Here is a 14,901-nt window from a genome sequence, read left to right as displayed (position 1 = left end):
TCCGTTGACCGACAACTTGGCCAACATTTTGTGTGGTAAAAATGCGATGTGCTGGTGACGCTTCCGGGTTATACTTCGCCTCTCGCCCATAGAAAAGATGGGATAGGCTCCAGCAACACCCGTGACCCAAAAGGTGGATAAAGCAGACATGAAAACTAATCGATGAATGAAAACATGTTTATACTTACATTTATACTGTACCTGCGTAATAAACTCACAACTCTGCAGCCAGTGCATTCCGCTCAGCATAACAGAGATTCCTTGATGCTAAACACATACGTTTAAACTTTGGAACGACCGTGGTCGGTAAGTGAGGACTATCTGTAGTTCCTTTCAGAGCCACCTGTAGTCTCTGCTCAGCTTGCAAACATATGTATGCTAAATAAGACTATTATAAATGTATGCCCTTATCAAAGAGTGAGAGAAAGCCAAAAGCCAGTGAAAGTATGGACTGTAATTTTACATTTTAGTAGGTCGTGATGTGAGTGTGAAGGCTGTTAGTAAAGGCACTCTGACCACGACACTGAGAAAGGGTTTACTTACTGCGTTCAAAAAACAGCCTCTCTGCCCCACAGAGTCCCCACAGAGCAGGTTTGACAGCTAGCGCTGTTATGAGCTTTGCTGGTTTTCTGTGTGTTTCCAGAGCAGAAGATTCCAGAGGAAGACCACATAATCTTGATAGATGGTCTGAACGAAGCCGAGTTCCATAAGCCTGATTACGGAGACACCATCGCCTCTTTCATCACCAAGATCATTACCAAGTTCCCCCCGTGGCTTAAAGTGGTGGTCACTGTTCGGGTCAATTTAGTGGTAAGGAAGAGCTCATTAATTATAAGCAATATTTTAAGCTTATCTAACATATTATATATATGTCTTTGGAAGAACATATAATTAAAGTCATCAAACAGAGGGTATTTTAAATTAGCCTGCTTCTGTAACGTGTGCACATGAATGGTGTGCATGCATGGTCAAAATAAAGAATGTGCAACTTGTATTAGAATAAGAAGCATGTCAGCATACCAACACTGATTCTGTGTCCGTCGGCACGCCAGCCATCACGCGACTTGTCGCGCGTCAGACGGACACTTACAGCACGTATTACAGTACAAGCAAGCCTCATTGAGGATTGCTGGCACTAGATTTCGAGCTGACTCTATTAATGACACAAGATCGATCTGGCTCCCAGACCGCGGGGGTGAGAGTGCGGAACCCTAGCCACTACACTACACCTACATCATATATATATTCCAGAGTTCGGTCCATATTCTCAGACCTCACTTTTGATATATATATATAATAAGTTCCTGAACGGCATGCCATAGCTATATATTCACCTTTATTAATTAATCATTATCAGAACATGGAAATCCAAGTTGACTTTAAAAGAGAATTTTTTTCTGTCAGCAGGTTCTTATTGAGTTAAAATTTGTTTCACAGCCTATAAACGTGTTGGACAGTTTCTTATGTCCAAGGAAACTACATATAATAGACAAATCTTTCTTGTAGCAATGAAAAGTCATGTTTATTCTTTAAAAGAAGCATTGTAACATCATTATATTTCTGTGTCGATGCATTTTACTCTTCAAGCAAGCAGAATTTTGCCCAGGCGTTACAGTTCAGAATATTGACGATAGACTAATAGACCTATCTGTGAGCAATTCACAGGCCTCTAGGATTATGACAAGTGCATTTCTCTGACTTGGTGCATGTATAGATACAAGAGTTTGTGTGTCTATTTGCTGTACTTTATCTTTGAAAAAGAGAAGCCTTATCTTGTTTAGGCAATGTTTGTGCAGCCTCAGATAGGCTGAGGTTTGGAGGATATATGATGATGATGATGATGCATTGCTTCCTCCAACCCTAAGGACAGAGATTAAACTATGAGCTCTGGCTCAGACCTCATCTTAAACCGCTTAAACCCACCTCTCCTCCACCCATGTGTGACACAGTCTGGGTTTTTGTCCCACGTGAAGACAGTATGTTCCTCACTGAAATGTATTCACAGGCACCAAACACGTTATAATAATTCATTAAATATGATAGTAGCTCTTTTCCAATAAAATGATTGTACATCTTCTATTAAATCCCCTCAACTCAAGTGCCTCATTTGGAAATCAAATTAACATTTAAAGTGGATTTTGGTATTACGAATGAAATTTTACATTGAAAATAATCTTTATCTGAAAAAGGAGAATTACAAACAATTGTATTTAGAGTTATATTAGCGCCTGGAAATGTGAAAACACATGTACGTAGTGTCGGTTGTTCACATAGTACCTCACAGTAGTTGGTTTAGTAGAGATGAGCTAATAATAAAGCTTTTTCCAGCAGACCTCTGCCAGATCAACATGCTATCAGTTAAAAGTTAAACACTTTATCCCATTTCGGCAACAGCAATTTAAAATTTTCAGGTTAAATTATGGAAGCTGTGTGTGTGACAACCGAGAGGAGTTTTATCAATAGATTGCATTCTTTTTGCCCATCTTTCAAAACCCAGCAAGTTGCAACTGAACATTTATTTTTAATAACTACAAAAGTCAGCCATGAAATCAGTAGATTATCCTTAGAAAATAAGAGATACAATTAGATTATTTTTAATTTGGATGTTTTCTGAACTGGATCGGTCTCCTCACATCTAACTTCTTTTCTGTACCTTGATCTTGTTTCTTCATTAGGAGATCACCAGCCTTCTGCCCTTCTCTAAGATTTCTCTGGATGACTCTTCTGATAACAAGGAAATTAACGACGACCTCAACGCATATATCCAGTACCGCATCAATGGTAGCAGGGATATCCTGAACAATATTAGCCTGAATGGGAAGGCTGACCCGATCACTGTTGGGAAGCTCAGTAGCCACCTGATCTCACGTAGCCAGGGCTCGTACCTGTATCTAAAACTCACATTGGACCTGTTTGAGAGAGACCACCTCGTGATCAAGAGCGCCAGCTACAAAGTTGTCCCCGTCTCATTGGCAGAGCTCTACCAGTTACAGTGCAACATAAAGTTTATGACCAATTCAGCCTTTGAGCGCTCTCTACCCATTCTCAACGTAGCGCTCGCTTCCCTGCACCCCTTGACTGACGAGCAGCTGTTCCAGGCTATCAATGCCCCCTTCGTCCACGGGGAGCTCCAATGGGAAGACTTCCAACAGCGGATGGAGTTGCTCTCGTGCTTCCTCATCAAACGACGGGACAAGACACGCATGTTTTGCCATCCCTCCTTCAGAGAGTGGCTGGTGTGGAGAGCTGACGGCGAGAGTACAGACTTCCTTTGTGACCCCAGGTCAGTCATCTGCTTGTTAAGCAAATGTATTTGCTCAGCAGCTCTCCCTTCAGGATTATACTATTACTGCAATGACGAGTCTGCAGTCATAACGATTCTCTCACCACACATCGTAGTTGAACTTCATATTATTCCTTGTAGTGGTCTTTGTACTCATAAGAACTTCAGTACTTCTGTTTGTTTCTGAATTCTTTCTTTGCAGTTTGTAAATCTTTGCCACCTGTGTGTTTGAAACCTAAACTGCCATGAACCTACGATGTTTGAATCAATAACTATGTTGTGAGAGATTTCTATCCTATGCAGGAAGTTGAATGAAATTCAGTCATTTACAGGTGGTCCTCACTTAAAGTTACGACGGATTTATTCAATTAAAAATTTTCAAGTGTGTTTAGCTACAAGAAATCGCTGTTACGACGAGTGGAGATACGCTGGCAGTGGAGTTGTGAGCATGTACAGAATAAACTTATCGATAACCTAATAGCCGAAGTCATACAACAAGAAACAAGAAAAAGGACATGAGTCACATCACAATTATATCACAATTTGGCCAAATTATGCTATCAGGCTAACGATATGCAAATATATATAAAAAAATAATTCCATTAATTAGTCATTCATTTTCTTGTCCGCCTTACGGATCAAGGGTGTTGCTGGAGCCTATCCCATGCTTCCTATGGGATATGCTTGCAACTTGCTTTCATAAGAGAAAACGGATGCTGCCAACATACCGAGATTCATTACACGGAATAACTACAGATTGTGAGCAATCCAGTGGGTTTTCATCCCAGTCTCAAAGAGGTGAAAGCCTAAAATGTATTGGACTCATTTGGTAAATGTCTCTATATTAGTGAGTCTTCTAACCATTGTCTCCCTGCCAACCGAAAACATCCACTATAATGGAAATGGAGCTTTGAATCTCACCTGAAGAGCGTTCAGGCTGCAGCGAATGATCAGATCATCCTGCTGTGCCCTTCCTGCCCTGTTTTCTAGGCTCATCTGCTGGAGTTGAGCTACGTAATTGTAATTCCTGAGCCCCTTCACCCACATTAGAGAGTTCAGTCATTCCCACTTAATAAATTGGATGATATCATTTTGGTTTGCTTTGCGTCTTCCCTGTTGCTCATCAGTGTCACCTCTGCTCCCACAGCAGTCACTAAATGGACCGGAGCCGAGCTTCATATTCTGGTCATTCACAGTGTTCCAGTGCTACCATTAACAAAGCAAAGGCATCAGAGTCTGGCACAGGGAATGGTGCACTTCCAGACAAAAGCTGGCTGCACTGCTTTTCTGTTTGTTCACAGGCACAGAGAGAGAAGTTTAACCAGATTAACGTTATCTGCAGTTATGCTTGCCCTTTAATGAAGCTCTACTTTGGATTAATTAATTACAGATTGTAGTAAAGTAAGGACGGAAAGGAGAACCCAGAGGTTTCACACTCTTTTCCATTCTTTGGAGGGCATTACTGAGCATTTGTTTCAAAATAGTAACGAGTTGCCCGTGGAAACAAGAAGACATTTTTCATGACCAGAATTTAAAGAAGTTTTAGAGAAAAGCTCAAATCCAGATCTTGAATAAAATGAAATTGTATTATAAAAACATATCTAGAATGTTAAGTTTGTCATTATTAGTCTGCTTCACAGCTGAGTGTCCTCTCTTCTTTTCTAAATCAGGACCGGCCATGCTCTCATGGCTTTCATGCTTTCCCGCCAAGAGGGGAAACTGAATCGCCAGCAGACCATGGAACTTGGACATCATATTCTGAAAGCACACATCTTCAAGGTACAGCTGTGGGACCAATACATACTTGCTTCATTCATCTTTGCTTGAAAGCCATCCTTTTTAGATATTCCATGGCGCCCACTGTTAATTAATGCAGGTAGTGAGAAGAGTTCACCAGAGGACAAGCTTTGGGATGTGAAGAGGAACAGTGATGTCTTTTGCAGCTCAAGTTCAATGACTTAATATATACGTGCACATTGATAGATTTGTTTCTGTGTTTATCAATGTGTTTGCAGGGCCTGAGTAAGAAAACAGGTGTTTCATCCAGCGTGCTGCAGGCCTTGTGGATCAGCTGCAGTGCTGATGGTCTCTCTGCAGCATTGGCCTCCTTGAGGAATCTCTACACACCAAATGTCAAGGTAAAGCCTTCCTAAATGTTTCAGATCACATGTGATTTATCAAATTATGATTAGTCAGAGACTCAGTGGGAAACGCCATGAAAAACCACAAAAAGTGATGCATTCCCTTACTTGTCATTTGTTCCATCAATGCTGCCGGGCTGTTATCAGAAAAGCAATAGTGCTTGAGTAGAAGCAATGAACATCATTGAAATTGATTTTTTCTGCTTGCTTTTATTTTTTAATGAATCGCCTTACATTTATTTAAGTGATTTTTAATGAATTACCCTCGCCGAAGGGGAGGCGAGGGTATTGCAATTGGGTTTGTTTGTCTGTCCGAGCGCATAACTCAAAAACTAGTAACCCAATCGACTTGAAATTTTTACACAAGCAAGGTTCTGTCCGTGGCTCGGTCCTCCCCAAGAATGGCGTTGATCCGGATCTGGATCCAGATTCTAGAATTATTTTTAATTGTGCCTGTGCTGTAAACTGTCACTTTAAGAGGGAGGGACACGAATGGCATGATGGGGAAAAAGAGGGAGGGACACAAATGGCATGATGGGAAAAAGAGTCCAGGACTCTTGTAGTACGTTCCGGAGCAGCAAGCTAGAGCAGGTTTGGCCCCTCTGATCCGGAAGCCCTGTTTACTGTCTCACAAGATCGAATAGTCTTTTGGAGGCAAGGGTCTGCAATCTCTGATTGTCGTTTTCTAGTTGTTTTTGTGAGGGGAACGTGTTTTTCATGCATGAGTTTCTATCGCAACACTTTTGACAGTTAGCATTTATCTAATTTGTATATTTTTATGTCAAGCTAGGTCGGAGCCAAAGTTTACCTTATTGGGGTTGTGTTTCTTTTTTCCATTCTCCCTCATGGTGTTTTCTTCTTTTCTTTCCCTTTTTTGGGGGGGGTCATGTTATCGGGGGAGTCTGGATCCTCCCCCAAAACGTGCTTTGATCATGCAATTGCAGTTCCTGAGTGAGAAATTCTATGTGGGAGCAATATTACAAAATATAATGTTCAAGATATGAAGTATATTGAGAATATTGTAAACACGTTTTTGTTTCATTATAAAGAAGGACAATGAAAGTGATCTATTTGCAATGTGTTTCATGTAGTGATGAGTAAATTGGAAAATAAAAATAAGGGCAGTTTGTCGGTGATAGAAGACCGACCAATCATCAATGGTGAGCAGGACGGCATCTTTGTTATTGCTTTTAGAATGCAAGAGAAAAATAAGAGGTTAGATATAAAAGGTTTGTTCAGTTTGCATCTTGTACCTGAACTAATATGCTGTTTCATATAATGCTCTTAGCTATTATTTTTCTTATAGAAGAAACAGAAAATTAAAAATGTTTGCAGGAAATCGAAAAGTTGATAGTTGATGAAATAGTGGCCTGGATGGGGGGGAAAATGAAATAAGAGGAGTGAAAAGATCAGGACAAGATTAATGGGGAAACACAAAGTCGTCTAAGGATAAACCGTTCCTGTTACCATAAATATAATCTGCAGATAATCTCAGCAGCAGGGCTTGTTAGAGTCCTGGTAATATTTTTGAGGGGAGAGGGTCATTGTTCTTTCTTCCTGCTATGATATATTCTAAATCGTCCAATGTTTTTTCTGAACATTTCAGGGTTGTTCCGTCACTGGTTGTCATCGTTATCTATTAGCCAGTTATTGTGTGGAAGTGGAACATCACTCACAGAGACATTTACAGAATGACCTTGCACTGTCCTCTGGGAAAACTAGAGAATCGCTGTTAATTTGCTCCACAGTGGCTCCAACAAATAACACACAATTTCATTTCATGTTGTCAGATATTCTTCTGGCTCGGTGGTTCCGTTCGACTTAGCTTTGATTTTGATTTCCTCATTCTAGGAGAGAACAGCACACTTAATAATTGCATTCAGCAGAATGTGACCACTTCATTTAGCGTCTGACCTTTGTTTGGGGGAAAATCTCCAGTGGTTTAAAGAATATGAGCTTTTGCTTCAAAAGAAATTACAAGGGTAAAACCAAGTGCATATTGGACTCTCAGAAATCGGTTCTGCTGCTGTTTAAATAAGTCATTGAATACAGAGTTCTCAAATCAATGATCATAAAATTGTAAACATTCATGGGTATAGAAAACTGTACAAATTCAGTCCAGTTTGCAAAGTCCTTCCTGATCTGAATTGAAAATCAAATGATAGATGGGCTGTCATTACCCTCGCCGAAGAGGAGGCGAGGGTATTGCAATTGGGTCCGTTTGTCTGTCTGTCTGTTTGTTTGTCTGTTTGTTTGTCTGTCCGAGCGCATAACTCAAAAACTAGTAACCCAATCGACTTGACACAAGCAAGGTTCTGTCCGTGGCTCGGTCCTCCCCGAGAACGGCGTTGATCCGGATCTGGATCCAGATTCTAGAATTATTTTTACATGAACAGGAATTGTGCCTGTGCTGTAACATGGGAGTGTTACTTTAAGAGAGAGGGACACGAGTGGCATGATGGGAAAAAGAGTCCAGAAGGTGTTGTGTAGTACGTTCCGGAGCAGCAAGCTAGAGCAGGATTGGCCCCTCTGATCCGGAAGCCCTGTTTACTGTCTCACAAGATCGAATAGTCTTTTGGAGGCGACGGTCTGCAATCTATGGTTTTCTTTCTGGTTTGTAGATTGTAAAGACCTTTGAGATAAATGTTGATGGAGTTAAATCCATGGCCGTCATGTGGCTGCATTGCAGCATGTCAATGTCTGTATTTTGTTTCGAGATGATGCAATACTTTTTCAGTTCAGTTGAAAGGAAATATTACAAAGCCTATGTTTGCAGATAATACAGGACGGCAGATACTAAGCCTTTGAAAATGTTCAAACCGAGCTGCATGTGCTTTGTTTTTTAATTTGTATAAACAGGTCAGTCGTCTGCTGATGCTGGGCGGGGCCAATGTGAATTACCGCACAGAGGTTCTGAACAACGCGCCAGTGCTTTGCGTCCAGTGCCACCTTGGGCACCAGGAAATTGCAGCCCTGCTATTGGAGTTTGGAGCGAGTGTAGAGGTGGTGTCTGAAAATGGCATGCATCCCCTCTCCTTCTCAGCTGCTGCAGGACACTTGGGATTAGTGATGCTGCTCTGCAAGTGTGGGGCCAAGGTGAGGAGCTAACATTACGTGAGGCTACATTAAGGCAGCACGAGACCCAGCTATTTAAATGTCCAGTTAATGCAAGCGTTGGGCGTGTTTAGTTTGTTTTGGTGTAATAAAATTAACCCTTCTCTAATGTATTTTCAGATTGATCATGTAGATAAGAGTGGCCAGTGTGCTCTTGTCCATGCGGCTCTCAGAGGACATCCAGAGATTATCCAGTACCTGTTGGAGGAAGAATGGAGTGTTGAGGGGCAGCAGCAGGACTGCGCTCTGAAGAACAAAGCTCTGCAGCAGGCTCTGATAGCAGCCTCCAGCATGGGACACACACAGGTCTGACTGACTGACACATGCACATGTTTTACTTTACACACAATCACCCTTACATAACGAATACCAGGGGACACTTTTATGTCCTGTTGGTGAAACGCTATCTCACCTCAAAGAAATGAAATAAAAAAATGAGTACACTCTGCACAAAAGGGTTGTTGTACCTCAAAACACATTTTAACGACAAACTTCAACAAATGCTTCCAGAGAGCAGAGGGAACAATAAGTACGTCTTGTTCTCAGTGATGACGACTTGAAGTTCAAAGCATTCGGCCTTGTGTGTTTGAAGCAGGATCAATCACAGTGCCTTCAGCAGCCCAGGTGCAATACAGGCTCAAGGTTTAGTTTGGCTTCCTCATTAGTTGGAATTTGATTCCAAGGCCTGGCTTAGATTAACAGAACCGGGCCAAGCGAAGACCCCTTTAAAGTATTAATCAGATTAGGCTCAACTTGCTTGACCTTGTTACTGTAGATCTCGACTCGTCTGTGATTATTTTTTAATTATTTGCTTCGACACGTGGTTTATTCTGTTGGAAAATGTGCACGTCTTGAAAAGTGTGACTGTTTGTTTAATGCCTTATGCAGGAACAGTATGCTATTTATCTAAATGTCTCTATTTGGCAGGTTGTGAGGGGCTTGCTGGCATTGAATAATGAGCATGCTGTGAGAATTGATAGCCACGACACTCTGTGGGGAGAGACAGGTATGATTTCATCCATCTTTTTTTGTGTTATGTGACTCCCTGGCATTACTTGTTATTTTAGTATTCCGGAACATCTGTGGTTGTGCACTGCAGAGGACGGCCTCACGTGTCTTCTGCTCGGGGTTCTATGTAGAACCAAACATAGGGGCCGTTTTTTAACGGGGGGAGGGGGGGGTGGTAGTTGTCAGGTAGTTGAATGCAGGCAGAGTAAAGTAGTAAAGAGTTAAGTAGTATTACTTATTATTCTGGTGTTGAATGGAACAATGAAATGTAAAAAGTAAATATTAATATTCTGTTAATAGTAAAGATGTTTTATTTATTTGCTACATCTGGTGGCAGACTCTTCATAATCTGTGATTATTTTTGTTCACAGTTTTAGCAAAAAAGGAAAGATAAACTTAAAAGTTGAAGATAATTTTACACATTTTAAGAGACATTGGCATAACTTTGTTATAGTGCTTTATTTTAACCATATTAACTGTCATGATATCATGAAAGCCTTAGTGTGACAGATATTCCACTTTCAAGGGTCCAAATATTGACTTATTTAGTCTGTTAATGCTGCTGATGCTATTTTGTGTAAACAGCTGCAGCTGTTCTTGTCATTTGTCATGGACAGAAGATATAAGACTACGACAAAGTGGTCAAGATTCCAGATTAAATAATAATATAAAAAATAGGTAAATATATTTCTAGCAGGTTCTGTAAGGTGATGATGAATATATTTATTAGATAGAATGTTAGGGTACAAGTACAGTCACACTTCAGATATACTGTATGCACTATGCAGTGTAAATTGTATCAGATGTTCAATGTGAGCTTTCTGCTCCCAGAGTTTGGTGATCCAGAGCTACAAATGTTCAAATCACACCACATATCTGACAACAGCGTTTGATGATTTTGATGACAGAAAAGATGAAGAGAAGAGAAGTTTAATAATAGTCTATTTGTATTTGTCTCAGCTGTAAACTGGAAGGACTGACCATGATAAGTTTATTGCTGCAAGGAATGTAGGCCATCCTGTTAGTGGAGAGGCTGTCTCAAGTCCTTTCTGCTGTGACTTCTGGCTTCTAAATAACTGCAGGACTAGTTGCAGGCCAGAAACAAAGCGTTGCCCTTCTTGCTGCTTCCTCTGATGCAGCGGTCTGCGTTCTGTGCCGTCCATTTGCTGCTCCAGCTTTGAATCGCAATGCTAAACCTGACATTTAGCCGAGTAGTTTCCATCTACACCTGTAGCTGCTGCAGCATTGACCTCTTGGCTCTTACAAAGTGGATGCTAAATCACAGCCAGTGTGCTCTTGAACACGATAATGACATGCTAGGCCACACGTGGAAATACTCAGTGAGTGCACTCCTCAGCTGAAGTGAAGTGATTTCCAAACCCTTGGCACAAACTGGTTTTCAATACTTTTACATTCTCCTGGTGGCTGCGGCTCAGGAGGTCGTCCACTCATCAGAAGGTTGGTGGTTCGATCTCTGACCCCTGCAGTCCACCAAGTGCCCTTCAATGTTGAACCTTAATTTGGTCCTAGTCTAGTGGATGCGCCGTTGGTGGTGAGTGACAGTGTGGATGATTAAGCCTCCTGATGAGTAGACGCCTCGCATTGCAGTTTCTGTTACTACTGTATGAATGCATGTGAAGTACAGTCCATGCAGTACGTTGAAGACAAGATACAGGCTCATCCACAGTTGGTTTTGTGTAGAGGACTCATGTCATTTTACTTAAAATTATTATTTCATAGCGAGCAATGCTCAATTAAAAACAATAAAATGACTTATGTTAACATTATACAAACGATAGATTTGAACTGGGCAGTGTCACCTCATTCATTTTAGCATTCTGAATGCAGATTTATTATACAAGACTGATGCAGATCATTCCAAATCCAACAAAGCCCCTGAAATATCCCCTTTAAACCACTGTCTTTATACAGTTCTGATAATCTGTTACTGTGATCATTTATTTTACATTACACTATTGAATATTGCATCTGTATGCAAACATGCCCACAGTCTCCAGTGTTTCAGTTGGGGCAGAATTGTTCCCTAGTGAAGAGAGTTAGGATGAAAAGCTTGTGAAAAGAAAGCTAATTCACCTGCACACAGTTATTCTCATTGGTATGTTGCACAGCATCAGGATTAGCTCAAGGCAGAGCCCAGCAGATTGTTGTGTTGCATTAGCCTTGTCCTTTGCAAGCCATATTCGTTACGTCTATAGATATAATGTGTTCATGTTGTCTGGCGTCTCGGGTATTGTGACTAAATGAGAGCCTGAAGCACGCTCTCGTACGCCTTGGTGCGATGCGGCTGGCTGAGTGGGCCGCCCATCTGCCACAGCTTGTCTGATCCTCGTCTTCCTCGCCACCACTACCTCCACATTGTCCCGTTACGACCTCATTACATAGTTGGTCCCCTTATGAGCTTGAGGAGCCAAAACTCAGTGCCTCTATCCTGGTACCCCACAGAGATGGAAGATATATATATATATATATATATATATATATATATTATGGCATGCCGTTCAGGAACTTATTATATATATATATCAAAAGTGCTGGAATATATATATGAAAAGTCTGAGAATATGGACCGAACTATGAAAAGTCTGAGAATATGGACCGAACTCTGGAATATATATACGAAAAGTCTGAGAATATGGACCGAACTATGAAAAGTCTGAGAATATGGACCGAACTCTGGAATATATATTTTGATATATATATTCGGATATTTTCAAATATATATTCAGACATTTTCATATATATATTCAGACTTTTTCATATATATATTCAGACTTTTTCATATATATATTCAGACATTTTCATATATATATTCAGACTTTTTTCGGTGCACGGGAATATATTTATGAAAGCCGCGGTGTAGTGGTTAGGGTTCCGCACTCACACCCCGGTTGCGCCCGTTCGGTTCCCGGTCGGGGCGCCAGATCGATCTTGTGTCATAAATGGAGTCAGCTTGAAATCTAGTGCCGGATATCCTCAATGCGGAGATGATGAACGCCCTGAAACGAATCCGCAAGGGCTTTTTTTGAAACGCTCCTCTTAGACAGGATGTTTGACTGTATTTGTAATGTAATGCATGCTGTGGGTGTCCGTCTGACGCGCGACAAGTCACGTGATGGCTGGCGTGCCGACAGCTGTTCGCCACGCCCCCTCGCTGGCCAAACTGTTCTGGCCTGACACGCACTTGACAGGTCACGTGACGGGGTCGAAGCTGCCTGCCCCGGAACATGCATAGCGCCGTTCTGGCCTGATACGGCACTTGACAAGTCACGTGATGGGGTCGGGGCTGCCTGCCCCGGAACATGCAATTCTCCGTATAAAGCCAGGGCAGGCAGGTTCAACCCCGTCACGTGACCTGTCAAGTGCCGTATAAAGCCAGAACGGCGCTATGCATGTTCCGGGGCAGGCAGCTTCGACCCCGTCACGTGACCTGTCAAGTGCCGTATCAGGCCAGAACAGTTTGGCCGGCGAGGGGGCGTGGCACCGAAAAAAGTCTGAATATATATATGAAAATGTCTGAATATATATATGAAAAAGTCTGAATATATATATGAAAATGTCTGAATATATATATGAAAAAGTCTGAATATATATATGAAAAAGTCTGAATATATATATGAAAATGTCTGAATATATATATGAAAAAGTCTGAATATATATATGAAAATGTCTGAATATATATATGAAAAAGTCTGAATATATATATGAAAATGTCTGAATATATATTTGAAAATATCCGAATATATATATCAAAATATATATTCCAGAGTTCGGTCCATATTCTCAGACTTTTCGTATATATATTCCAGAGTTCGGTCCATATTCTCAGACTTTTCATAGTTCGGTCCATATTCTCAGACTTTTCATATATATATTCCAGAGTTTGGTCCATATTCTCAGACTTTTCATAGTTCGGTCCATATTCTCAGACTTTTCATATATATATTCCAGCACTTTTGATATATATATATAATAAGTTCCTGAACGGCATACCATAATATATATATATATATATATATATATAATAAGTTCCTGAACGGCATGCCATAATATATATCTATATATATATATATATATATATATATAGATATATATCCAGGATCCTGTCGCACACACTGAAGGATATGAGTCTCCTCAGGAAGACCCATCTGCTGTGTTTCTTCCAGAAGAGGACACCAGCATCAAGAGTCCATTCCATGCTTTTACGGATCTGGACCCACCTCTTCATGCTCCGTTCTCGGGCCTCTTATTTCTCCATTAGTCCACCATGAGCTAATTGATTTGGATGTTGAGCTTCAAGTGATTGTTGACGCACCATGTGACAGCTCTCTGTCAGACCTCTGAACTCCTCTCCCAATAGTCTCTAAATAAAGACAGCATGTTCACTTGAAGATGTTTCTTCCTTTGAACATGATTCTGCTCTTATTTTCTTTCAGATGTACAAAGAGCTCAATTTTCATGCTTGTCTAATAAGAGCAGAGCTTGAGCGATTCCAGGCAGCTATTTATGGCTTTGCCTGGAGAAAAGAGGCTCTTTAGTCTTACAGTAAGTGAAAAACGGCAGTTTTTTTTCTGAAAGTGCAGAAGATATGTCTCCAAGGCATTTATTTTTTATTTAACTTTGTTTTTGGAGCGAAGAGTCTTCATCCAAACTTACATGCTGGGAAGAAAATAAAAAGAAATGCATGCTCCCAAATGAAGAATTTTAACTTTCCCATTATGAGTTACAGAATTGTTTTCCAATGTTGAAATTCATTCAGCCTGAATGAATTTGAATGTTTAATGTTTTATCCACTTTGTTCCCATTGTGTGTTGATTGTGCCATTTTGTGAAAAAAACAAAACAATGAATGTCTCTGTGGCCTTTCAAAAATGATCTGCAATCTTTGCAATTGACATTTTGTCAACTATTACAGCAATGGTACATAGAGACAATTTAAAAGATCAATATCTATAGTCAGAAATGACCATTTAGGGCCGTTGCATGTGTTGCTAAAACTATCGCAGGTTGTTTCTCTGCAGAGCACTGGTTAAAATATTGGTTTAGAACCTTTTTATTGTTGCTGGAGAGTCCTGGGTCTGGTGGAGGGACGGTGAATAAGGACTTTGTGTTTAACAGACAGTGATCTAGACTCCTTTGTTGGTGGTCTGGAACAGAGTTGAGATAAGACTCTCAGGTTAAGATCCAACAGTGGATAAGATCAAATAAGCAGCTTCATTGGTAATACAAGTCAAACCCAAACAATAAATGAGGCCAGGAAGATGAGCTTTTGTCAGCTTTTTCTTCCCTTTGAAGACCAGGATGTTCTCATATTAACATTTGTGAGACGCTGACAAAT

At 40.7% G+C, this 14,901-nt stretch overlaps 1 protein-coding gene across 1 annotated transcript in view; it reads left to right on the top strand.

Annotated features, from left to right (window-relative positions):
- Positions 1–14,901, top strand: part of LOC137912750 (protein TANC1-like) — an 87,485-nt gene that overhangs the window by 64,588 nt on the left and 7,996 nt on the right. The window contains exons 11-17 of the mRNA XM_068756886.1: positions 644–810; positions 2,676–3,283; positions 4,954–5,062; positions 5,299–5,421; positions 8,284–8,520; positions 8,659–8,844; positions 9,466–9,544. Coding sequence (XP_068612987.1) covers positions 644–810; positions 2,676–3,283; positions 4,954–5,062; positions 5,299–5,421; positions 8,284–8,520; positions 8,659–8,844; positions 9,466–9,544 — 1,509 coding nt within the window. The remainder of the gene's footprint in view (positions 1–643; positions 811–2,675; positions 3,284–4,953; positions 5,063–5,298; positions 5,422–8,283; positions 8,521–8,658; positions 8,845–9,465; positions 9,545–14,901) is intronic.

The sequence above is a fragment of the Brachionichthys hirsutus genome, unplaced genomic scaffold (genome assembly GCF_040956055.1).
Source record: "Brachionichthys hirsutus isolate HB-005 unplaced genomic scaffold, CSIRO-AGI_Bhir_v1 contig_790, whole genome shotgun sequence".
Classification (NCBI taxonomy): domain Eukaryota; kingdom Metazoa; phylum Chordata; class Actinopteri; order Lophiiformes; family Brachionichthyidae; genus Brachionichthys; species Brachionichthys hirsutus.
The sequence above is the reverse complement of the archived record's forward strand: the minus strand, read 5'-3'. Positions and strand labels throughout refer to the sequence as shown.